This window comes from Drosophila hydei, unplaced genomic scaffold, assembly GCF_003285905.1.
Source record: "Drosophila hydei strain 15085-1641.00,03,60 unplaced genomic scaffold, DhydRS2 tig00000149-arrow-pilon, whole genome shotgun sequence".
Taxonomy (NCBI): Eukaryota; Metazoa; Arthropoda; class Insecta; order Diptera; family Drosophilidae; genus Drosophila; species Drosophila hydei.
Genome location: NW_022045678.1, coordinates 3,925,504 through 3,943,914, shown reverse-complemented (window position 1 = coordinate 3,943,914; position 18,411 = coordinate 3,925,504). Strand labels below are relative to the sequence as shown.

General features: G+C 39.4%; 2 protein-coding genes across 8 annotated transcripts; one reads left to right on the top strand and one right to left on the bottom strand.

The window, feature by feature from the left end:
• The first annotated feature begins 794 nt into the window (after nt 1-794).
• On the top strand, nt 795-2,875 carry LOC111600607 (protein gurken). Its single transcript, XM_030223230.1, has 5 exons — nt 795-993; nt 1,169-1,491; nt 1,607-2,115; nt 2,176-2,401; nt 2,467-2,875. The coding sequence occupies exons 2-5, from the start codon at nt 1,425-1,427 to the stop codon at nt 2,664-2,666; spliced, it is 1,002 nt and encodes a 333-aa protein (XP_030079090.1). The 5' UTR covers nt 795-993; nt 1,169-1,424; the 3' UTR covers nt 2,667-2,875.
• A 985-nt stretch (nt 2,876-3,860) lies between these two features.
• On the bottom strand, nt 3,861-18,102 carry LOC111600125 (A-kinase anchor protein 200). 7 transcript variants are annotated; one of them, XM_023316137.2, is made up of 6 exons: nt 17,927-18,101; nt 7,365-7,599; nt 6,900-7,295; nt 6,287-6,832; nt 4,988-6,052; nt 3,861-4,085 (listed from the first exon to the last, which is right to left on the bottom strand). In XM_023316137.2, exons 2-6 carry the CDS (start codon nt 7,551-7,553, stop codon nt 4,008-4,010), a joined length of 2,274 nt encoding a protein of 757 aa, XP_023171905.2. In that variant the 5' UTR covers nt 7,554-7,599; nt 17,927-18,101; the 3' UTR covers nt 3,861-4,007. The 7 variants fall into 7 exon arrangements, with proteins under 7 accessions (XP_023171905.2, XP_023171861.2, XP_023171887.2 ...); XM_023316093.2 differs by having other exon boundaries at nt 4,988-6,832; nt 17,927-18,102; XM_023316119.2 differs by having other exon boundaries at nt 4,988-6,832; nt 7,365-7,594; nt 17,927-18,102.
• Nucleotides 18,103-18,411: the final 309 nt, after the last annotated feature.

Genomic DNA, 18,411 nt, shown 5'->3' with positions numbered 1-18,411 from the left:
AAATAATATGAAAATAAAACAAAACATAAAAACGATTTCAAGCAAATAGAAATTTCAGCAAAATGCTAACTACGTAAAACAAATGATAACGAATTTTTAAATTTATTGTGTATTACAATAAGTTTAATTAATTCAAATAAATGCGATAAAATTAATTACTATTTGACATGTAAGAATAAATGATACAACAATTGTTAAAAATCACATCTTTTCATATTTTTCTGATCACAAATACGAATCACGCTCACAAATCGATCATTATTCGTGTTTGCTCGTGTCACGAAGCGTGTAATCCTCTAATTCTAGCATTCTGACTCCTGATAGCAAAGTGTACTGCAACAAAATATCTTCTTTGATAAACGAGGCAAATAATATGACTTACAAATTATTCCCAACTTGTTAAATACATAAGACTACTCAACAATTATCCCTTTTTTATTCTCTATCGAACATATAGTTCATTCAAAAAAAATTTTTTTTCAAATCTCCCTATTGTATGCAAAGTCATGGTTCCCACCGTTGCCCTCTACTTTCTTTTAACTGCAGCGCCCTCTCACTGTCCCTGTTTTACGCTCCTTCTACTATTTCATTCATACCAATTCTTTTCAACAAATATCCCATTGGCATTAATCGCAGCGAGTCGATTCAACGCTCTTCTCTCTGCTTTCATTAAACTGCAGTGCTCTCGTTCAATCTCTCTATCGTACGCTTCTTCTACTATTTGATTCATACAGAGCGAGCCGCCTTTCCGATGGTACATCTGTTCGGAAGCTCTGCTATTCTGCCGTTCTGCTGTTCTGCTTTTGTGGCCTGTCTTCTGTTGTTCTCAGTCTCTTTTCCAACGTTCGCGCAACGACATCGATTATCGAGAAAGTTTTTTGATGCGCAAGGCGCCTTAACTTACCATTAAGTTGATTACAATTATATAAAAATGCTAAAATAATGTTTTGTCCACTCAATTTTGCAGTTATTAGAAGCTACCATATTATTACGGTGCGTGCGAAAATTCGATTTCTATAAAAAGCTACCCCAGCACTCTTTCCAATTTTGTTTTTATTGTCCGTGTGCGTATTTCTCTGTGTGTGTGCATGTGTGTGCGTGTGTGACAGAAAATGTGCTGCCAAATCGAAATTCAAATGTCGTAAAATGTTCTATTTTTATTTTGCAGTAAACTACATATAACAAGCGCAGCCAGAGTTCGTTGTTGTTGTTGATCTGCTGTGTGTGAGATGCAGATGTGTAATATGTTTTTGTTTTTGTTGCGACGCCAAATTGCATTTGCGGCTGATAAGCCGCTCGATCCTTAAGCTCGATATATCGGATACAAGAGCCGCAGTCACAGTGAAAAGAACTTCCTAACTGTTTTTTAAGTCTTAACCAATTACTACAAAGAGAGACGCCTCCGCTCCGTGCGTTTACCAATAATGCAAATTCAATGTTTGCCAATATTTAAAGTAATTTTCGTGCTCTCAACAATTGTCGCAGTCACAGGTAACACGGCAACAAAGTTGCCAGATCAATGCAGTGCAGCTGTTTATTTATGTCTTTTCCACTTTCTCTCGCTCCATCTCTCTTTCTCCTTTTTGGCATTCTCTTCTGCAAGCAGATTGTTGTTCGAGCCGGATTTTACTGTTGCGCCAGCAAACACTGCAAATTGAAGAGCATGTCGTCCAATTGGTTAACCAATTGGAACTACAGCAGCAACTCAATATCGATGGACAACCCTCTGCAACGGATGTATTCGCCGATACAGCACAAATGCTACAAATGTCATCGGCTCTAAATATTGACGGCGAATTGGCAACAATTGCGACAACGGAGCGCGATAGCAACATAGGCGTAGAGCCTTGGTTCAATGACGAGGAAACAACAACAACGACAACAACAATAACAACGCCGACCACAACGACAAGGTCAACAGAAATATCATCAACAACAATTTCAGCAACTGTAAACACAATGGCCACGGGCGAACCGCCGCCCGATGACAGTACGCCGCAACTGGCAACGGACGCAGGCATTTCTCAAGCTAACGAAGCTTTGCAAACAACGACGATGGCAACGACAACGACTACAGCAACAGCAGCAGCAGCAACAATAACAGCAGCAGCAGCAGGAACAACAACAACAGCAGCAGCAGGAACAACAACAACAGCAGCAGGAGCAGCATCAACAACAGCAGCAACAACACAAACATTATCAACAACAATGACAACAACTATGACAACAACTAACACAGAAGACTTAAGCTTTAAGTTGCCCTGCAGCAATACCTATATGAAGTACTTTTGTCTTAACGGAGGGAATTGCTTTCGATGGGCAGAGAGTGAAAACGGCTTTAGTTACTGCGTGTGCGCCGTTGGCTTCGTAGGCGAACGTTGCGACTCAAAGACTGAAAACGGTAAGCAACATCAATTAACTACACTGATATATGTATATTGTGTATATTGTGTTTTGTCATTGCAGGAGTATATGTACCATTGCGTCCCACTACAGAGCCACAGTTGAAGACGGCGCGCATTGTTTTCTCTTTCCCCATGCTGATGCTACTCTCCACCATTTACGTTCTCTTTGGTGCGGTGTTTATGCTGCGCAATGTGTCCGCGCAGCGCCGAAAGCAACAACAGCTGCACTTGCACAAGCAGCGCTTTTTCGTTAGCTGTTAAGAGAGCAGTACAACGGCGGGGCTGCCAACTTGTTTTTCGCTCTTTCAATTTTTTGCGGTTTGCTAAGAGAAACCAAATGACGCTATTTGAATTTGGAAACGGATTTTTGTTTCACAATTTTGCTATAAATGCCAATTGAAGCATTTTCCTTTATCTTCTACGATTCTTTCTTTCCTTTACGTTGCGCAACGCTTAATTTATTTAATTACATTATAATTGTTTTTGTAAATTCTTTGTATTTAATCGCAAAAAAGAGCGCTCTTTTCTTTAGAAGCTTCGATTTAAGCTTAGTAGATTTTGTTTTGTAGTAACATTTTGTTACGCTATTTAGTATGTAGCTAATATTTAAACTTTAGCGTTTATCACTGTTATTATTGATAATTTTTTTCTTTTTGTAACACTTTGTTACGCAACAAAAAATCGAACAAATATTGTAAATTAACAAATACTTTTTGTAATGCATTAAAAACTTCGGGACTCAAAAGTTTATAAAACTTAAAATCTGGCTTGTTTACTTTGTATATATATATATTTATCAAATATATATATATATTAATATATATCTATCTGTGAGTATGAGTGTGTACATTCTTAAGAGACAGCTTTTGCTCGTCGAACCATCAATTTTCCTTCAATATCAAACCTCGAGTTTAGTTTAGTGGAGCACACTTGCGTTTTATATTTTATAATATATATTTATCCAATATTTCGTCCAAAAATTCTTTACAAATTTCTTAGAACTTACAGTTAAATGTATAGTAGAAATTATTCAAAAAATTCTTAATTTCATTTTTTCATGGATGATTTTTTTCGTTTTCACTTTTTATCATGATCATCAATATGATAATGGTATGTATGCGTGTATGTGTAAGTGTTTGTGTGTGTTAGAGAGTGTATGTGTGTGCGGCTGTGTTCTCTTATAAATGTGTTTTGATGGATTATACGAATATACGTGATTTGTGGTGCACCAGCATCAAAATTCAATTGGACCAACACTTGAAAACCGTTTCCTCGTCAATTGGTGGGCGATGGAGTTGGAGTTGTAGGTGGAGATGTGTGTTTTTAGTTAGTGTATTAGTGTATTCGTATATTCTGCTTGTTTCTTTTGCTCTTGAATATATGCTCATGTAATCTTGGATTAGGGATATGAAATTCGTACAAAAATGATTAAAATATGTAAATGTTAAAAATGTATTTTTGCTTTTTTTTTGCTCTCGTGTTGTATCATTTAATTGTTGGTTTTACGTTGCGTTGTTTTCTTATTTGTTTTTATCGTGTTTTTTTTCTTATTTTTTCTTTTTGTTTTTTAATAATATGTAATATATATAATAATTATTAGTATTATTCGCATGTCACGGCCAGGTCCTGTGTTGTAACATCTGCCGCGGCGTTCTTCTCCTTCAGATCCTTAGCGATATCCTAAAAAGAACAAATGTTTGTTAATATTTATTCATACATATTTATAAAAGAGGATGTTTGATTCAATATACAATTGGAATATGAACATAAAGAGGAAGAAAAGCAACTCAAAGCACAACAACAACAATTTAAGGATTAAATGGCACTGAGCCTTGCCAAAGATTAAACAACAAAAATAATGATAGCAAAAAAGGTATCGAAAAAATAATTAAAATTAAAATAAAGTACCATTGTAGTCTGTGTTTAAATGCGTTATCTGCGGCCAAACAGAGTTTGTTAGAGATGGGATAACTGGAATTCTGTGCATGGAAGTTTGTGCGTGTATTCGTGTGTGTGCGTTTGTATATTCGTGTGTAGGATAGGGTATAGGGAATGGGTAGTACAAAAAGTTAGGTGTCAGTTTGTTTTTGTTTTGTTAATTTTAAAGTGCATGTGGAAACAACAGCACAAATGCGCGCCTAATGTTTTTAGTAACATTCCATTTTACATTCCTTTCACATATACATTCACAAGTTCATGCAGTTAGTTACCAGCATAGCGAGCATAACAGGGCCTCTTAAAATTAGCTTTAACTTTAGCAGACTACTGCAGCTTAACAGAAGCAGTCATGTACATTAACATTTACAATTTACAGAGTTTACTGATTGCTACATAAACAACAACTGATGCATGGGAGAAGCACAGAAAGAGCAGAGAGCAGTGAGCATTGGAAAATAACGGTAATAGAAAGAGATGAGCCCAACGCAGGAATTTTTGCAATTATTTCTTATGGCGCATTTCAGTTTGTTGAGGTGAGTGAGCAATTGAGCGAGCGACGAGTGTTAAATTCATTTACGAATATGTCTATGGGAAGTGTAGTGAAGTTGAGAGTTGAGTTTTGATTGAGATCGATTGTTATTCACCTCATGATGAGCAGCGTCTACTTCAATGTCCGTAGGTCCAAGCAGATTCGTTATACTTTGCTTGCTACTAATAACATTATCAGTTTCGTTCTCGATATCATTATCGGTATCAGTATCGTTATTCCCTTGCATCTCCTCTAGCTGCTGTACAATGGTTTCCTTCCCATCATCATTCCCCCGCAAGCTGAGTTTCTCTGACACATGAATGTTGTCCTCGCTATTATTCACCTCGGCCTGTTCTTCCTGGCTGATGATCTCCACCTCAACATCGAGATCATTCGGTTGCTCCTTGCTGATTAGGGCTGGCTGCACGGGCTCCAACTCCTGGCTGCTCATAGCTGTATCTTTAGACTGCTCTTCCACAATGTCCTCATTATCATCCTCGTCTACATCGGTGATAATCTTTGCAGATGAACTTCTCAGCTGCTCGCTGATATTCTCGACCACATCTTTCTCTTCGTCATCTACCATGGATGAGCTGTGTTTATCCTGTTCCGTTGCAATATCTGCAGCCTGTTCGGTTATTTCATTAACAATAGCTTGCGCCTGATTCTCTATGTCCGCCAATAGTGGATCGTGGTCCACTGCTGCTGGTGGAGGTGGTGGTAGTACAACCTCGTCCTGTTTTGTCTCCTCTTTAACGAACTCGTCATCGTCCTCGTTGTCATGCGTTTCACCGTCTGTTGTCAATGCAAATGCCGAAACACGAGAAGGCGGCGGGGATTTGGGCAGTGGTGGCGGCTGACTGAACTCAACTGCCACCACATCAGGTTCCACACTATCTTCAGCGACAGAAACTAAGACATCGGGTTTAGACTCTGGTGTCTCGGATAGAAGTTCTACATTGGGCACAGGGGAAATTGAAAGCGGGGACTCAGCTGCTGCTGGTGGTTCAAGTGGGGACTCAGCTGCTGCTGGTGGTTCAAATGGGGACTCAGCTGCTGCTGCTGTTGTTGGTTCTGGTGCAATCAAGACAAAACCCTCGGAATCAGAGCTCTCACTAACAGCTGCTATAATAGCGGCAACCACTTGTTCTTCTTCGGCGGCATCCGCTTGCACTTCGTCCTGCGCTTGGAAGGTGGGAAGATAAGCGGAATTGTCGGTGGTTGTGTTGGTGGTGTTAGGTAATGTGTTATTTTGGGAGTTGGTTGGTTGGGTCTGAACTAACTCTGCGGCTGCAATTGTTTCGGTCTCTGTGGTTTTTTCAGTGTTGTTCTCAGTGGTGGTGGTGATTGTTGTTGTTGTTGTTGTGGTACTCGTATATACAGTGTTGTTTGTGTTGTCTAGTTGTTGTTTTACCTCAATTTGCGACTTGTTCTTAATTTGCTCGGCCTCAGATTCGACAGCAACGGGTGTTGGCGGTGGCGTGGCTGTATCGTTGTTCTCAGCCACTCCATTCGTGCCGTTCTGATGGTGCGGCTCATCATCCACATTGTTGGTGGTTGGTGATGCTGCTGCTGCCTCTGGCTCGGTTGGAGTTTCGGCCAAGCCGTTCTTGTCTCCGTTGGTCAATGGTGGTTCGTCTGCAACGCCATGACCGTTGGTAACAACTTCGGTGGTTTCATTCTGGATGCTAACAGGCTCGGGAACCGGACTTGGCTGCTCGACTGGCTCGTCAACTTTCGGCGGCTCGGTGGTGTTTGTGGTCTCTGACTTGGCCGCCGTCTGCTCCTCGCTTGCTGTTGTTGGCGCTGCAGACTTATCATCACCATTCACCTGTTTCTTTTCCTCCTGTTGTTGCTTTTCCTGTTCGCTGGCTGCGCCATTCTCGGTGGGTTTAGCGGCTTCAGCCACAGGTGATGCCGGCGCAGCTGCAGCTGAAGCTGTTGCGTCCGCGCTTGTCTGCTAGCAACAAAAAAAAAAAAAAAAATGTTAGTAAATATAAAAATAAATATTCAATTTTGGAGTTTACCTCTTCTTTGTCAGCGGCAGCTGCAGTTGCGCCTTCTGCTGCATCTGCTGGTCGCTCCGCCTCGCCATTCGTTGCAACTGTCTCTGCCGTTGCTGCAGCAGCTGTTGGGGATGCAGGCTCCTCTGTCTTGGCTGGCTTCTGTTTGTCCTTTTTGCCAAACGATATGCTACGGAATGACCATTTCTTTTTCACCTTATCCTTCTTGGACTTGGACTTGATGCTTTCATCAGCCAGTGGTGAGATTTCCTCCTCTTTGGGCGAGCCAGATGCCGCTGCTGTCTCATCCTTGGCAGCATCAGCAGTCGCATCGCCATCAGCTTTCGGTGCAGCATCTGCTGCTTTTTTCTCGGTGGTTAGATCTTTGTCGTTCTCAGAGTTCTCCTCGGCCTGCTTTTTCTGCAATAACAATTTCAAATGGGAATAATTTTAAGCTCGAATCGTAATTGCTTTCGATCTGGCTCTTACGTCGCCCGCTGCAGCCGCATCCTCGCCTTCTTCCTTTGGCGTCGCCGCATCGCCATTTAATGCGGGCGCCGACGACGTTTGATCGACATCTTCAATTTTCTCAACTTTGCCTGCGACTTCGTCACCCTCGCCAACCTTCTTCGGATCGGTGGTAATATCAATTGATCGCTTGCTCTGAGCTTTACCCATTTTTGCTGGTCCTCTACTTTAATTGCTAATTGGTTCTGTGTCTGTTCTGTAAATAAATGCGGGTGGTGCGCGACAAGAATTTAGGAAATAACATAAGTCAATTGTTTCTTTGTTTTATTTCTGTATTTATGTTTAAAATCAATATATACACATATATAGATATGTTTTAATTTATTTTAATTTCTGTCTGTATCTTCTGTATTTTTAGTATATATTTATCTAATTGTTTGGTTCTTCGTGAGTGTCGGTTATCGAGAAATAGCAACGCACACTTCACAAAATCAACTTTGCTATTTTATTTTTACATTTGACATTTTAATGCACGCCAACTTCCAATGCGACGATCCACAAAGCTAAATACAATTATATGTACACATATATATGTACATATACACATCCGTTGTGCATACAGCATCTAGAAATCTGCTCTGGGCTGATAAGGCTTTGCAGTTCATAGACGACAAATATATACATATATACATTATATATATGTGTATACATTATATATTAATATGTAGATTAATCATAATGATTATTAAATTGATAAATGATAGTAAAGAACGTAGTTAATGCTGCATTTGTTGCAAATAAACCTAATTAAACATTATAATGGACACGCAATCACTCATAGTTGAAACCGTAAGCCGAAAAGCGCATACTAGAAATTTGTGCGATATGGCAACGCTGCCAAGGCTTCAAAGTCAAAGATGCTGATATTGATCAAAAGTGCCTTCATCTGCATCTTTGCTACAATAGCAAATAGTAATGTTACATAGGGAAATTCAAAATCTGTTGTTTGGAAAATATGTTCGAAAGCTTTGCATTGTTTCAGAATAATGTGATATTAGGGATTAGCCAGCAGTGTGCAAATATCCATTACGTACACAAAGTACATTTTCGGTACGCTTGCACCCGTCGAGTGCCATTTTAAAATGCCATCGATAGGCAATATTATTGACTCGTGTATGTGTATGTGTATATATGTTTAACGATCTCACGTACTATTACTTATGCATATACAAGTATTTACGCATGTGTGTGTATGCTCAAAACAGTTAGTTCAGATGATTAAAATGCTATGTATTTTTATGCGTATGCCTAAGTATAACAGTTTGTTGGCTCTATATCGCTTCTGTTCAACGCTCATCTCTAGCAGCGGAACAGCTTATCAGACGCAGCCGTAAGACAACGCAATGAGGCATTGAAAACGTAAGTGAATAATGCTAATGCAAGCAGCTATCACGAAATTGCTGTGGCCGGCAAATGAATCATCAAATCCAGGAAATATTTATGAAGCAACACATGACGGCGACAGAGGCTGACACATGCAGAGCAAAAGACCGTGTGCGCGACAGTGAGAGGGAGAGCGAAAGCAGGCGCGGCATTAAACTCCCCTCAACGCTTCTTCTTCTTGTGAGTGTACTATGCGTCACTTTTGAAATCGAATTACTCGCCTCGACTCGGCGAAATGAAACAGAAACCCAACCACAGAATTTTAATCGGGCGAAAGTCCAAAAGACCGGGAAGGGGAGCGTAAGGGAAGCTTTGAGCGCAAAGTTAAAAAAAAAGCGCAAAGTTTGCTTAAATTTTAGGGGTTGAAAAGTAAAAAGCGAAAATTGACCATATACAAGGACTGGCTGTCAAGGACCTTTGCTCAAAAACCTTTGTGGCGCTTTCTACGTGCATGCATTTATATATATATATATATATATATATATATATATATATAAAACATGTATATAAAAAAACATATGTTAGCTTGGAATGCAATTTCCGCAAACTAAAAATGCATTTTTCAAGTCTACATTTTTTCATCTATGCGAAGAATTCCGCAGTTCTTTAACTAATTCTTAATTCATAAAGGGGCCACTGTCGGTGCGGACATTCCACGCGTACACGTGTATTTAAATTGCTTTATTGGATACGAACAAGCAAATGAAACTGAAACGAAACATTTTAAGAGCAATCATCACATTTCGTTTCTCGCTGTTCCGCCGTTCAATGAACCCGCCCATCAAATACACCAAACACCTTAGCAAAGCGAACGCCACCTCTGTTTTCGAATGCTTTCGGGTTCACCTCAAGATTAATATAAGTGAATCTAAGCAAATTTGACGCTAGCTACAAAAAAATAATAAAAGAAAACAAAGTGAGGCAGCAATTAATTTGATCGTATAAATTCAAATTAAATATCCAAGCGTTTGGAGCAGAATATCTATATACATATATATGCAAAAATGTTGATGAGTAATCGCAAGAATATGCCAACATACATACACACACAAGTAAACACAGGTGTAGTCGTAACTCAACCCTTACCAAAATAGACAGCACAATAACCAACTGTGCGCACACTAAGCCAAAGCAGGCATTAACAAAAACAAGAACATGATAAAAGCGCAAGTAAAATTGCGGCATGACGCATCAGCAAGCAAAAAGGACAAGAGAACAAGGACAACGCAAGAGGGTTGCCGGCCGGCATTTCATTGCTACTATTACTACGACTACTACTACTATTACAACTACTACTACGACTACTACGTTTATACAACATACAGCAACAACAACGACCACGGTCATTGCCCGTCGTCGTCGTCGTCGTCGTAGTCGTTGCCATGGCAACGGTGCTCAACGACGCTAACGTTGGCGGTGTTTGCGTCGCGCTACGTCACAGCCCAACAGCGCAGCTATTGGGGGGCGTGTGAAAATACTTGAACGCCGCCGCGGCCCACATAAGACACATCAAAAATGCGACGGCGTTGCCAGACTGACGCCACACGACATGACATGCAGAAAATGCGATGCGATGCTAAGCAATTACAAGATTAGCACGATAGCACGAGATTTACATACATTGCCATTAACCTTTGCCCCATACATATGTACATCAGCGATTGACAGCCTAAAAATTGGTTGCCCCATTCAAATTACTCAATTTGGGCTACGTCGGTATTGTTAAAACGACAGTGTGCAAGGCATTGCTTTTAAGCTTTTATTAGTTAAATTTAATTTAAACTTGACCTTTGATGTGTCGCACACACGCACACAAGCACTGACCAAAGCCTCTCACACCTCTTGATTTTAAGCCGCGTCTTTGTGTTCAGTAAAAGAAAATTTATAAACCAAGGGACAAAGGAAAGCAGAAACGATATACTTATACACTCGCTCACTCACACACACACACACAAATACACAAGGCAGGCGCAGAGTAATGTCGTCTATAAATAAAAGCGCATTTATCAACAATGAAGCATGTTCGAAATGCAACAACAGCAGCACAAAGAACTATCTATATATATACATACTTCCATACGAATTGTACGTTTGTGTGTGTGTGCATGTGTTCAATTGTCTGCTCTCTATCAATTTTGACACTTTAAGCTGTTATACTGCTGCTGCGGCTGCGCTTTCAATTTGACGCCTGTCTCTCCTCCCTAATTCGCCCCGCCCCTGGGTCCCATCAGTAAAAGATCGTAGCCATCAAAGAGCCAGACGAAACGTAAATTAAATTGATTGTGCAGGAATGCGTACACTAGAGCCCGGGGCCGGCCAACTGGACAAACATTAATTTCATGTCATGCTACACACAAAATGTATATATATATATATTTGTGTATATATGTATGTGCATACCATACAGATTCCATTTGGTTGCATTGTCGTGCAATTGCGTAGAGCATTTATAACATTTATAGCGCTGGGAACTTGGTAAGTGCGCGCGCTCTTAGCGCAAACCAGACGTAATTGAACTTTTATAAACTAATCAAACGAACGCCCACAGTCGCAGGCACTGTTGAAGCGGCCCTCTTCTCTCTTCGCTTCTCTATGCACGCACTTGACAGCTGACACAAACACACACAAACGTAAGAGTGCATCTCAGCTCATTCCTTCCAATTTCTTCAATCAGCCGCCAGGCGGCGACAGTCGCATGTAAAAATATATAAGTATATGTATATATAAGTGTACTATAATAAGAAAAGGAGCGAAGTGCAGTAGACAACAATAAAATACAGATGCAAACATGTACACAGACGCACACACACACCCACGCATATGTATTGCGATACAAGTGCAAGCATTGCATATTTGTCACTGCTATTTGATACACATGTGTGAGTCTGTTTGCTTGTATTCCAGCTACTGATAAGCCACGCCTAAATATAACACAATACCAAACAACAAATCGCATACATACACACATCAATATATACAAATATATTTAAACATATGTACATATAAAATGCACTTAAGCACAGCAAATGCGCATCACACAAATGGTGAAGAGAAAATAAGACAACAATTTTGTGGCCCACGCAGCAAAAGATAGCGACAAGAAATTAAGAGAGAAGCGCACTCAGAGAAAATTGTGCAAAAAGCATAAAACGGCAATACGAAAACCAAGAGGAACAAGAACAACAACAATAACAGTCGAGTCCAATGAGTGCGTCTCAGAGAATGTCTCAAATAACCGGATATAATTGGTTAGCGCTCTGTTGCCGTTGTCGACGTTTACGTTGATGTTGTTGTTGCTGTTGTTTGCTTATGCGTTACGACAATATGAAAAGGATACGTAAAACGAGTACCGCAATTAGTTACAAGTTGAAAACTCATATACCACAATGTAATACAAACGACAGAAATAAAAGAAAACATTCTTTCAATTATCATTTCCGGTCAGCTTTTTGACGGACATTGAAGCGCACTGAATTCTTCACAATTATTGATATGTAGAATGCTTAACGAACATAGCCCAAACATAAACACATATGCATAAATATGTGCTTTTTCATAACGGTAGTCGTCGCTACTTTGCTATCTAGAAGAAAGACCCCAACCAATGATAAAAATAAATACATTTATAAAAGGAAAATACAGTAATAGAGAGGAAGTGTCTCTAGAAGGCAACAAACCCAACAACAAAGCCAAGCCAAAGCAAATAACGCACATTTGATAAACGAGAAAATGAGGCATAAAGAACCGGGCTATCGATTGCATTGCAGGCGGGAATTGTATATGAATCACAGATAAAGTTTAACAATAGAAATGATGATTCTACTTTTAAATTTCAACAATTTTCTCTTGAATCCAATCTTGTATATATATAAAGCAGTGTTGGAGCTACGTGATCCCAACTACTCTACACACTAATACACAATCATGTATTTATGTATGTAAAAGTTAAGTCTAGATATGTGCTGCTACTGACAACGGCATAAAAATGATAAGCTACAGCAAGTGATCTTGGTAAACAATATATTTATTTTTTTACGTGCGTCTGTTTAATGCGATAAAAATAAAAGGGGTGAGCGGGCTGGTTGGCAAAGTAGATGAACTAACTGAACTACGTGAATCTTCTGTTTTCGCAAAATGCAATCTTAAAAAATTCACCTTGGCTTCAACATTATTCATGTAAACTTAACTAATAAATAGTTTAAGCAACATGAACAAAATTTTTAATTTTGTTAAATTAAAAATTTGAATAGACAAATTGAAAAAAGTTATTTGAGCAGACCAACAAAATCAAAATGTGGAAGTGGATGTGGAGCTGCAATACTCGTCTACAGCAGAGTTGCCACTTTAGTAATCTTACAGCTGGAGCCCGAATTAAGCTAGTTATTTGCTTCTCAATGCCACTTTCGCAATATAATACTTTAAAATTCTGGCAACACTGACGCCAGTTTTACAAGTGTATCAAAAAAAAAAACTTGAAATATACGCACACACAGGCAAGTCATAATATTGTTGAAGGATGCGGATGCAAGCTTAAAACGTAGCTGGAAAAAAGTGGGCTGCGACTGCTGGAGGAACCGGTTGGCTGTGCCATCCATTCGTGTTCTCTTCCTCTATGTTTTTGTCTTTGGACTTTGCAGCTAATTAAGGAGAGTGAGTGTGAGTAGTTCAATAAAAAATAGTTGTTATAAAGGCAACAGTAGAAGCAAAAGCGAATGGCAATTAGTCACTCGATTGGCTTACCGCCCATTTGGGAGGTTTGGTTTTTGCTTAGAATTGAGTGAGTTGTCACAAGTGGCGCGCGCGTTGAGTATTCTGATTAGAAATTCAATGCGCTGCACGCTTTGTGTCCGGACCACTTTGGTATTGTAAACGGCAATTTAATACATCCATAAATAATTCATAAGACAAAACGACGACTGGCGAAAATCGACGCCCGCTGTTTCTGCTTACATATTTCCGGTACTTACTCTTTGTCGTGCTTCAGCGTCAGCTGCGCGGGTGGCCACTAAATAATTTTTAGCAGAAGAGAAAGATAACTACTTCTTGTTGCAGATGTTTTTGGCACAATGAGTAGAACAGCTTTTAAATAACAGTCAACAGTTACTAACGGGCGAATCACTTTCGTCAACACGCACAATGCACGGCAAGGGGAATCAAGCAAATCGTAACGTTGAAAAAGTTCGTCGCAGAACAACCGAACACCAAACCGTTCAACTCAAATAACAAACGACGACTGCGGTTGCCGCCCGACTTACGATCAGCGTCAACAGCGAAACAGAAGCAGCAGAAAGCAAAAAGAAACTTCTACTCCAGGGGTTTGTAATGTAAGCAGAGCTACTGGCAGGCGGCAGAGCTGGAAGCAGAAGTAGACAAAGAGAGAAAGGCCGGAAGCGCCAGCAGCGGCGTCAACAGCTGAAATGCGGGCTCTAGAGGCAACAATATTGCATTAAATGACCATCAGCAGCTATCGATAAAAGCGATAGTGATATTCTTTTTTTCTTATGTTTCCTTCTTCTTTTGCTGCGCTGCTATATGCTTACAATGCGTAAGGAGTCAATAACAAAACTAATGAGCCTTGACGGCGGCACCGCATACAAACGTATGTGTTCACACACACGTACATACACGCATACTTATTCACGCCTTATTGCTTTATTTTGCCATTCATACTTCACACAATGACCCCACATGGCAGCAAGCGGGCGCTGTTGCAGTAGCAACTTTAAATAAACAACTGCACTACAATGAAAAGAGGGAGACGGAAAGAGAAAAGGGGAGATGCGTAAGAAGTTTTCCTGGTTTCCCTCTGCGAGATATTCTTGGTAAATTTTATTGTGTGGTTGATAATTGCTAAAAATTTAAGCTAATTATACATTGGCTTATCAATTAATTGATGCGAATGTTATCGATTACTTCATAGGAATGCAGTTTTATGAAACAACTCATGTATATAAGTAGGTTGATATTGCCAAAGTGTTGACATGCCTTGTCATTGGCTTACGCCTCACCCCAAATACACGTATACATACATATATATACATACTCAATTTCAACATGTGTGTGAAAGATGTTCTTGAGCGGCGCGCCTTGCCGTCATCTCCTAAACAGACGCCATTGCCATTTGCTCTTGTATTTATATTTATATACGAATGTATGTATGTATGTATATAGTATATGTTGCGGTTTGTTACTTCAAATATACTCGTATTTATGCCAACAAAGCAACGTTTTTCCAAGCCTCCCCCTAACGGTAAAAATCAAACCTAACCACTTGAAATACTACTTACATATGAATGCACCTACATACATACGTGTGTATATTTACAGTTATGTACACACACACAACTGTTTGTTTATTTATGGCTATCGTTGGCGGGCAATTTAAATTGTTATTAATGCCAATTCAACAAAAAGCAGCAGCAGCAGTCGCTTATATCAAAAAATAAATATGCCACATTCAAAAATATTCGTAGGCCAGCAAAAATCAATCCGTAACAATAATAACAAACAAAGCAATAAGATGAGAAGCAAAACGAAACGGGAGACGTAAACGTAGCCGACACGGCAGGTCGGGCAGGCCGGCCGGCCGGCCGTTCGGTCGCAGATAAGCAGCCGCGGTCGCGAGTCATGAGAAATGCTGCCGGATCGTCACAAATTGCGTTGTTAGAGAAAATCGCTCGATTCTCTTGTTATTGTAGTTGAAACTTCGCACTTAAGCAAAAATATAGTAAGCTATACGATAGACAATAAAAATAAAAAAGTTACAATATTCGTATTTGCATAAAACTCCTGAATTTACAATAATTTTGTTTATCTTCTGTTTTGTATGTTTTCTTTTTGAATTGTCAATTCTGTACCCTGTTAACCGGCAATAGAGTATATTGTTTTTTGTGTATTTCTGCCTGTTTACAGTTGCTCTACATATTATTTCATAATTTCATTTAAAACCATATTATTAAAAATTGTAAATGAGTCCGGTTTTATTTCTTTTTGAGCGATTACAGTATTTATACGTCTGTAGATATTCACATACGTATAAGTATGTATGTATGCATTCCAAATATGTTTTTAAAGTGGCTGTTAAATTTACAACAGACCGACCAGCTGCGAGAACGCTTGAGAGATTTTAAATACTTTCCACTTGACTGTGACAGACTTTATTTTCCTATGCCCCGGCCAAAAGATTAAATTTAAGGTTAAGGCACTTATATCTAAAATTTGATGAAGCTATAATATACCCTAACAATAGAAGTCACCCACGCCCAGCCAACTAACCACAAATTGCACTTGGCGCATTTTACGTAACGGTATTGAAAATATTAGCCACAGAAATTATTTTCGTTTAAGTCAAACCGCAGTTGGCAACATCGCTTCCCTGTTCCCCCACCCTGTACTAAAACAATAAAAAAAATATTTTTGTCAGCCCCTCCTTCCCATTCCACTCTCCAAAACCAAATGCTTGTAATTTGAGCCGACTTCAATCCGCCCCGAGCTAAGCTTTGAATGTGATTCAAAATGCCAACCAAACATTAAGGACAGATTTACAGCGAAAACTCATACATCAAAGATTGCTAAAATTTCAAATTCAATAAAAAAAAAAAACAAACAAATATTCTCTATTTCTTCTATGCATACACATGCGTTTTTAAGTGAAATTATTAATTTTTTCATTTCGTTTAAATTGCGTGGGCTAATAATAAGGTGTATCGGCGTATCCAGTCTGCAGAATATTTACCGTACTGCCTGCATACACACAAATACTCCTATACATGTATACATATACAAACAGACAGTCAACATTCATACACATACATAAGCAGCGACGCCAGTTAGGGCGGTGGCTGCCGCCTGGCAGCAGGCTAACTACTCTTGTGTATTTGTTGCTTCGCTAACTACAAACTTGCGACGCAATATTTTTTTAACAGAGCTAGGTGATTTTCTCCTCTCTCGGCCTCTCTTTCCATCCATCCCGATTTTTCTTTTGCAATCAAATCGATCTTCAGGCTTGGGCGTCTACCAAATAATATTCGAGGAAAGTAAAACCCACTCAGTATAACAAACTGTGAACATTAGGCAAGGATATTTTTAGAGAACAAGTCCAAGAGCAAACGTGTTGGCAAGTGTAATCAGGCGTAGAATGCTCAAACAAAGACACGACAACGACAATGAAAAATAAGTCAAGTCAGGCAACTTGAACGAACAAGGCAACAGTCGCACAGACAACACGCACACACACAAGCTCACACGCGTACTCTCGCACACACAATACACAGGCATGTGCATGCATATATATACGCACTTACAAACGAAAGAAGCGGCAGGGCAAGGAGCGTACGAGTGACAGCACAAAGCGTAAAAAAGGATAAATGAAGCACACAAGGGAAGAATGTTGATAAGCAACGTAGAGCACAAGACAGGCAGCAAAAGAGTGAGAATCAGGCTTGTATACAGTGGGAAAGAGAGGGAGAGAGAAAGAGAGCCAAAACGGATACAAAGCCACCGGCAGCGACGCCGACAGCGGCGACGAAGTGGCAACGCCGACGCAACTGCAGGCGGCACACCCAAAGTTGAGAAAAAGGCTGCAAATAACGTCAAAAACTATTATCATTCAGATGTGTTAAATGATAATATTATTGCAATAAAAAGCTACCAATGGATTATTGATTATTTTAAAACACAATTAACATACAATTTGCTTGATATTTGGCAATTACTTTCAACGCGCCCAACCCACATACACTCACTCACTCACACGCACGCATACTGTCAAGACTATGGCGTCCTTTTTGAATTCTGTACGCTTAAGCTGTCTGTGGCAGTTATACTACAATATCTTGTCACTTTAGTAAGCAATACAAATTATTATTGCACGCGGCGTATATGAATTAATATTACGCATACTTATATACACAATTTAAAGTCATAATTCACAGTCTCGTCCTACACTCGCATTCACACACTATTAAAACTCCAAATGTACATACATATACAAAGCGTTATACAGAATTTCAACAGCAGCACTTACACATACAAAGGCACTCAGACAGCTTGGCTTGGTTTTTCAAATTTCGTGATTGCCATTTTTTTTTGCGTTTTTCGAACTCATTTTGAATGAAATTAATATTGTAAGTTGCATTTACCTGGCTCGTTACTTATATTACGCACACGCACTTTATTCTTATATTCTGATTTTTCAAATATAAACCGCAGTTCGTACTTCTTTCTTTTAAACTACTTTCTGTCTCTCGTAGAGCTGTCAAACAAACCGAATGCGTTGAAGCAGAGTGTGTGTGAACGAATGGGCACATTTTTTTCATTTTTATTCCCTTAACCGAGCTAAACGCTGATATCTATCGATAGTTGTGTAGTATCTATTAAGAAAGTTAAGCGGGGCGAGTTGGCCGCTGTTGAATTTAAAATCGAAACAGACGTTATGTGTTTGAAAGATTTTTAATCTTGCTAAAGGTTAAAATGTGAAGTGAAATGATTTACTATAAGTTTAATCGTATAGTTAGTCATAAAATATTTAACGTTAAGTTGTGAAGTTACGGACTTTTATCTTCATAAGGGCTAGAGATGTGATGAATATCGATTTTCAAAGATTACCAATATATATCGATATAAA

Excerpts from the sequence above, each read along its gene's own strand:
- LOC111600607 (XM_030223230.1), top strand. The coding sequence starts at position 1,425 with ATGCAAATTCAATGTTTGCCAATATTTAAAGTAATTTTCGTGCTCTCA. Across the intron at positions 2,116-2,175 it reads CAATAACAGCAGCAGCAGCA|ACAGCAGCAACAACACAAAC; the intron begins GGAACAACAACA and ends GCAGCATCAACA. Across the intron at positions 2,402-2,466 it reads CGACTCAAAGACTGAAAACG|GAGTATATGTACCATTGCGT; the intron begins GTAAGCAACATC and ends TTGTCATTGCAG.
- LOC111600125 (XM_023316093.2), bottom strand. The coding sequence starts at position 7,553 with ATGGGTAAAGCTCAGAGCAAGCGATCAATTGATATTACCACCGATCCG. Across the intron at positions 6,833-6,899 it reads CTGCCGCTGACAAAGAAGAG|CAGACAAGCGCGGACGCAAC; the intron begins GTAAACTCCAAA and ends TTTTGTTGCTAG. Across the intron at positions 4,086-4,987 it reads TAGACGCTGCTCATCATGAG|GATATCGCTAAGGATCTGAA; the intron begins GTGAATAACAAT and ends TGTTCTTTTTAG.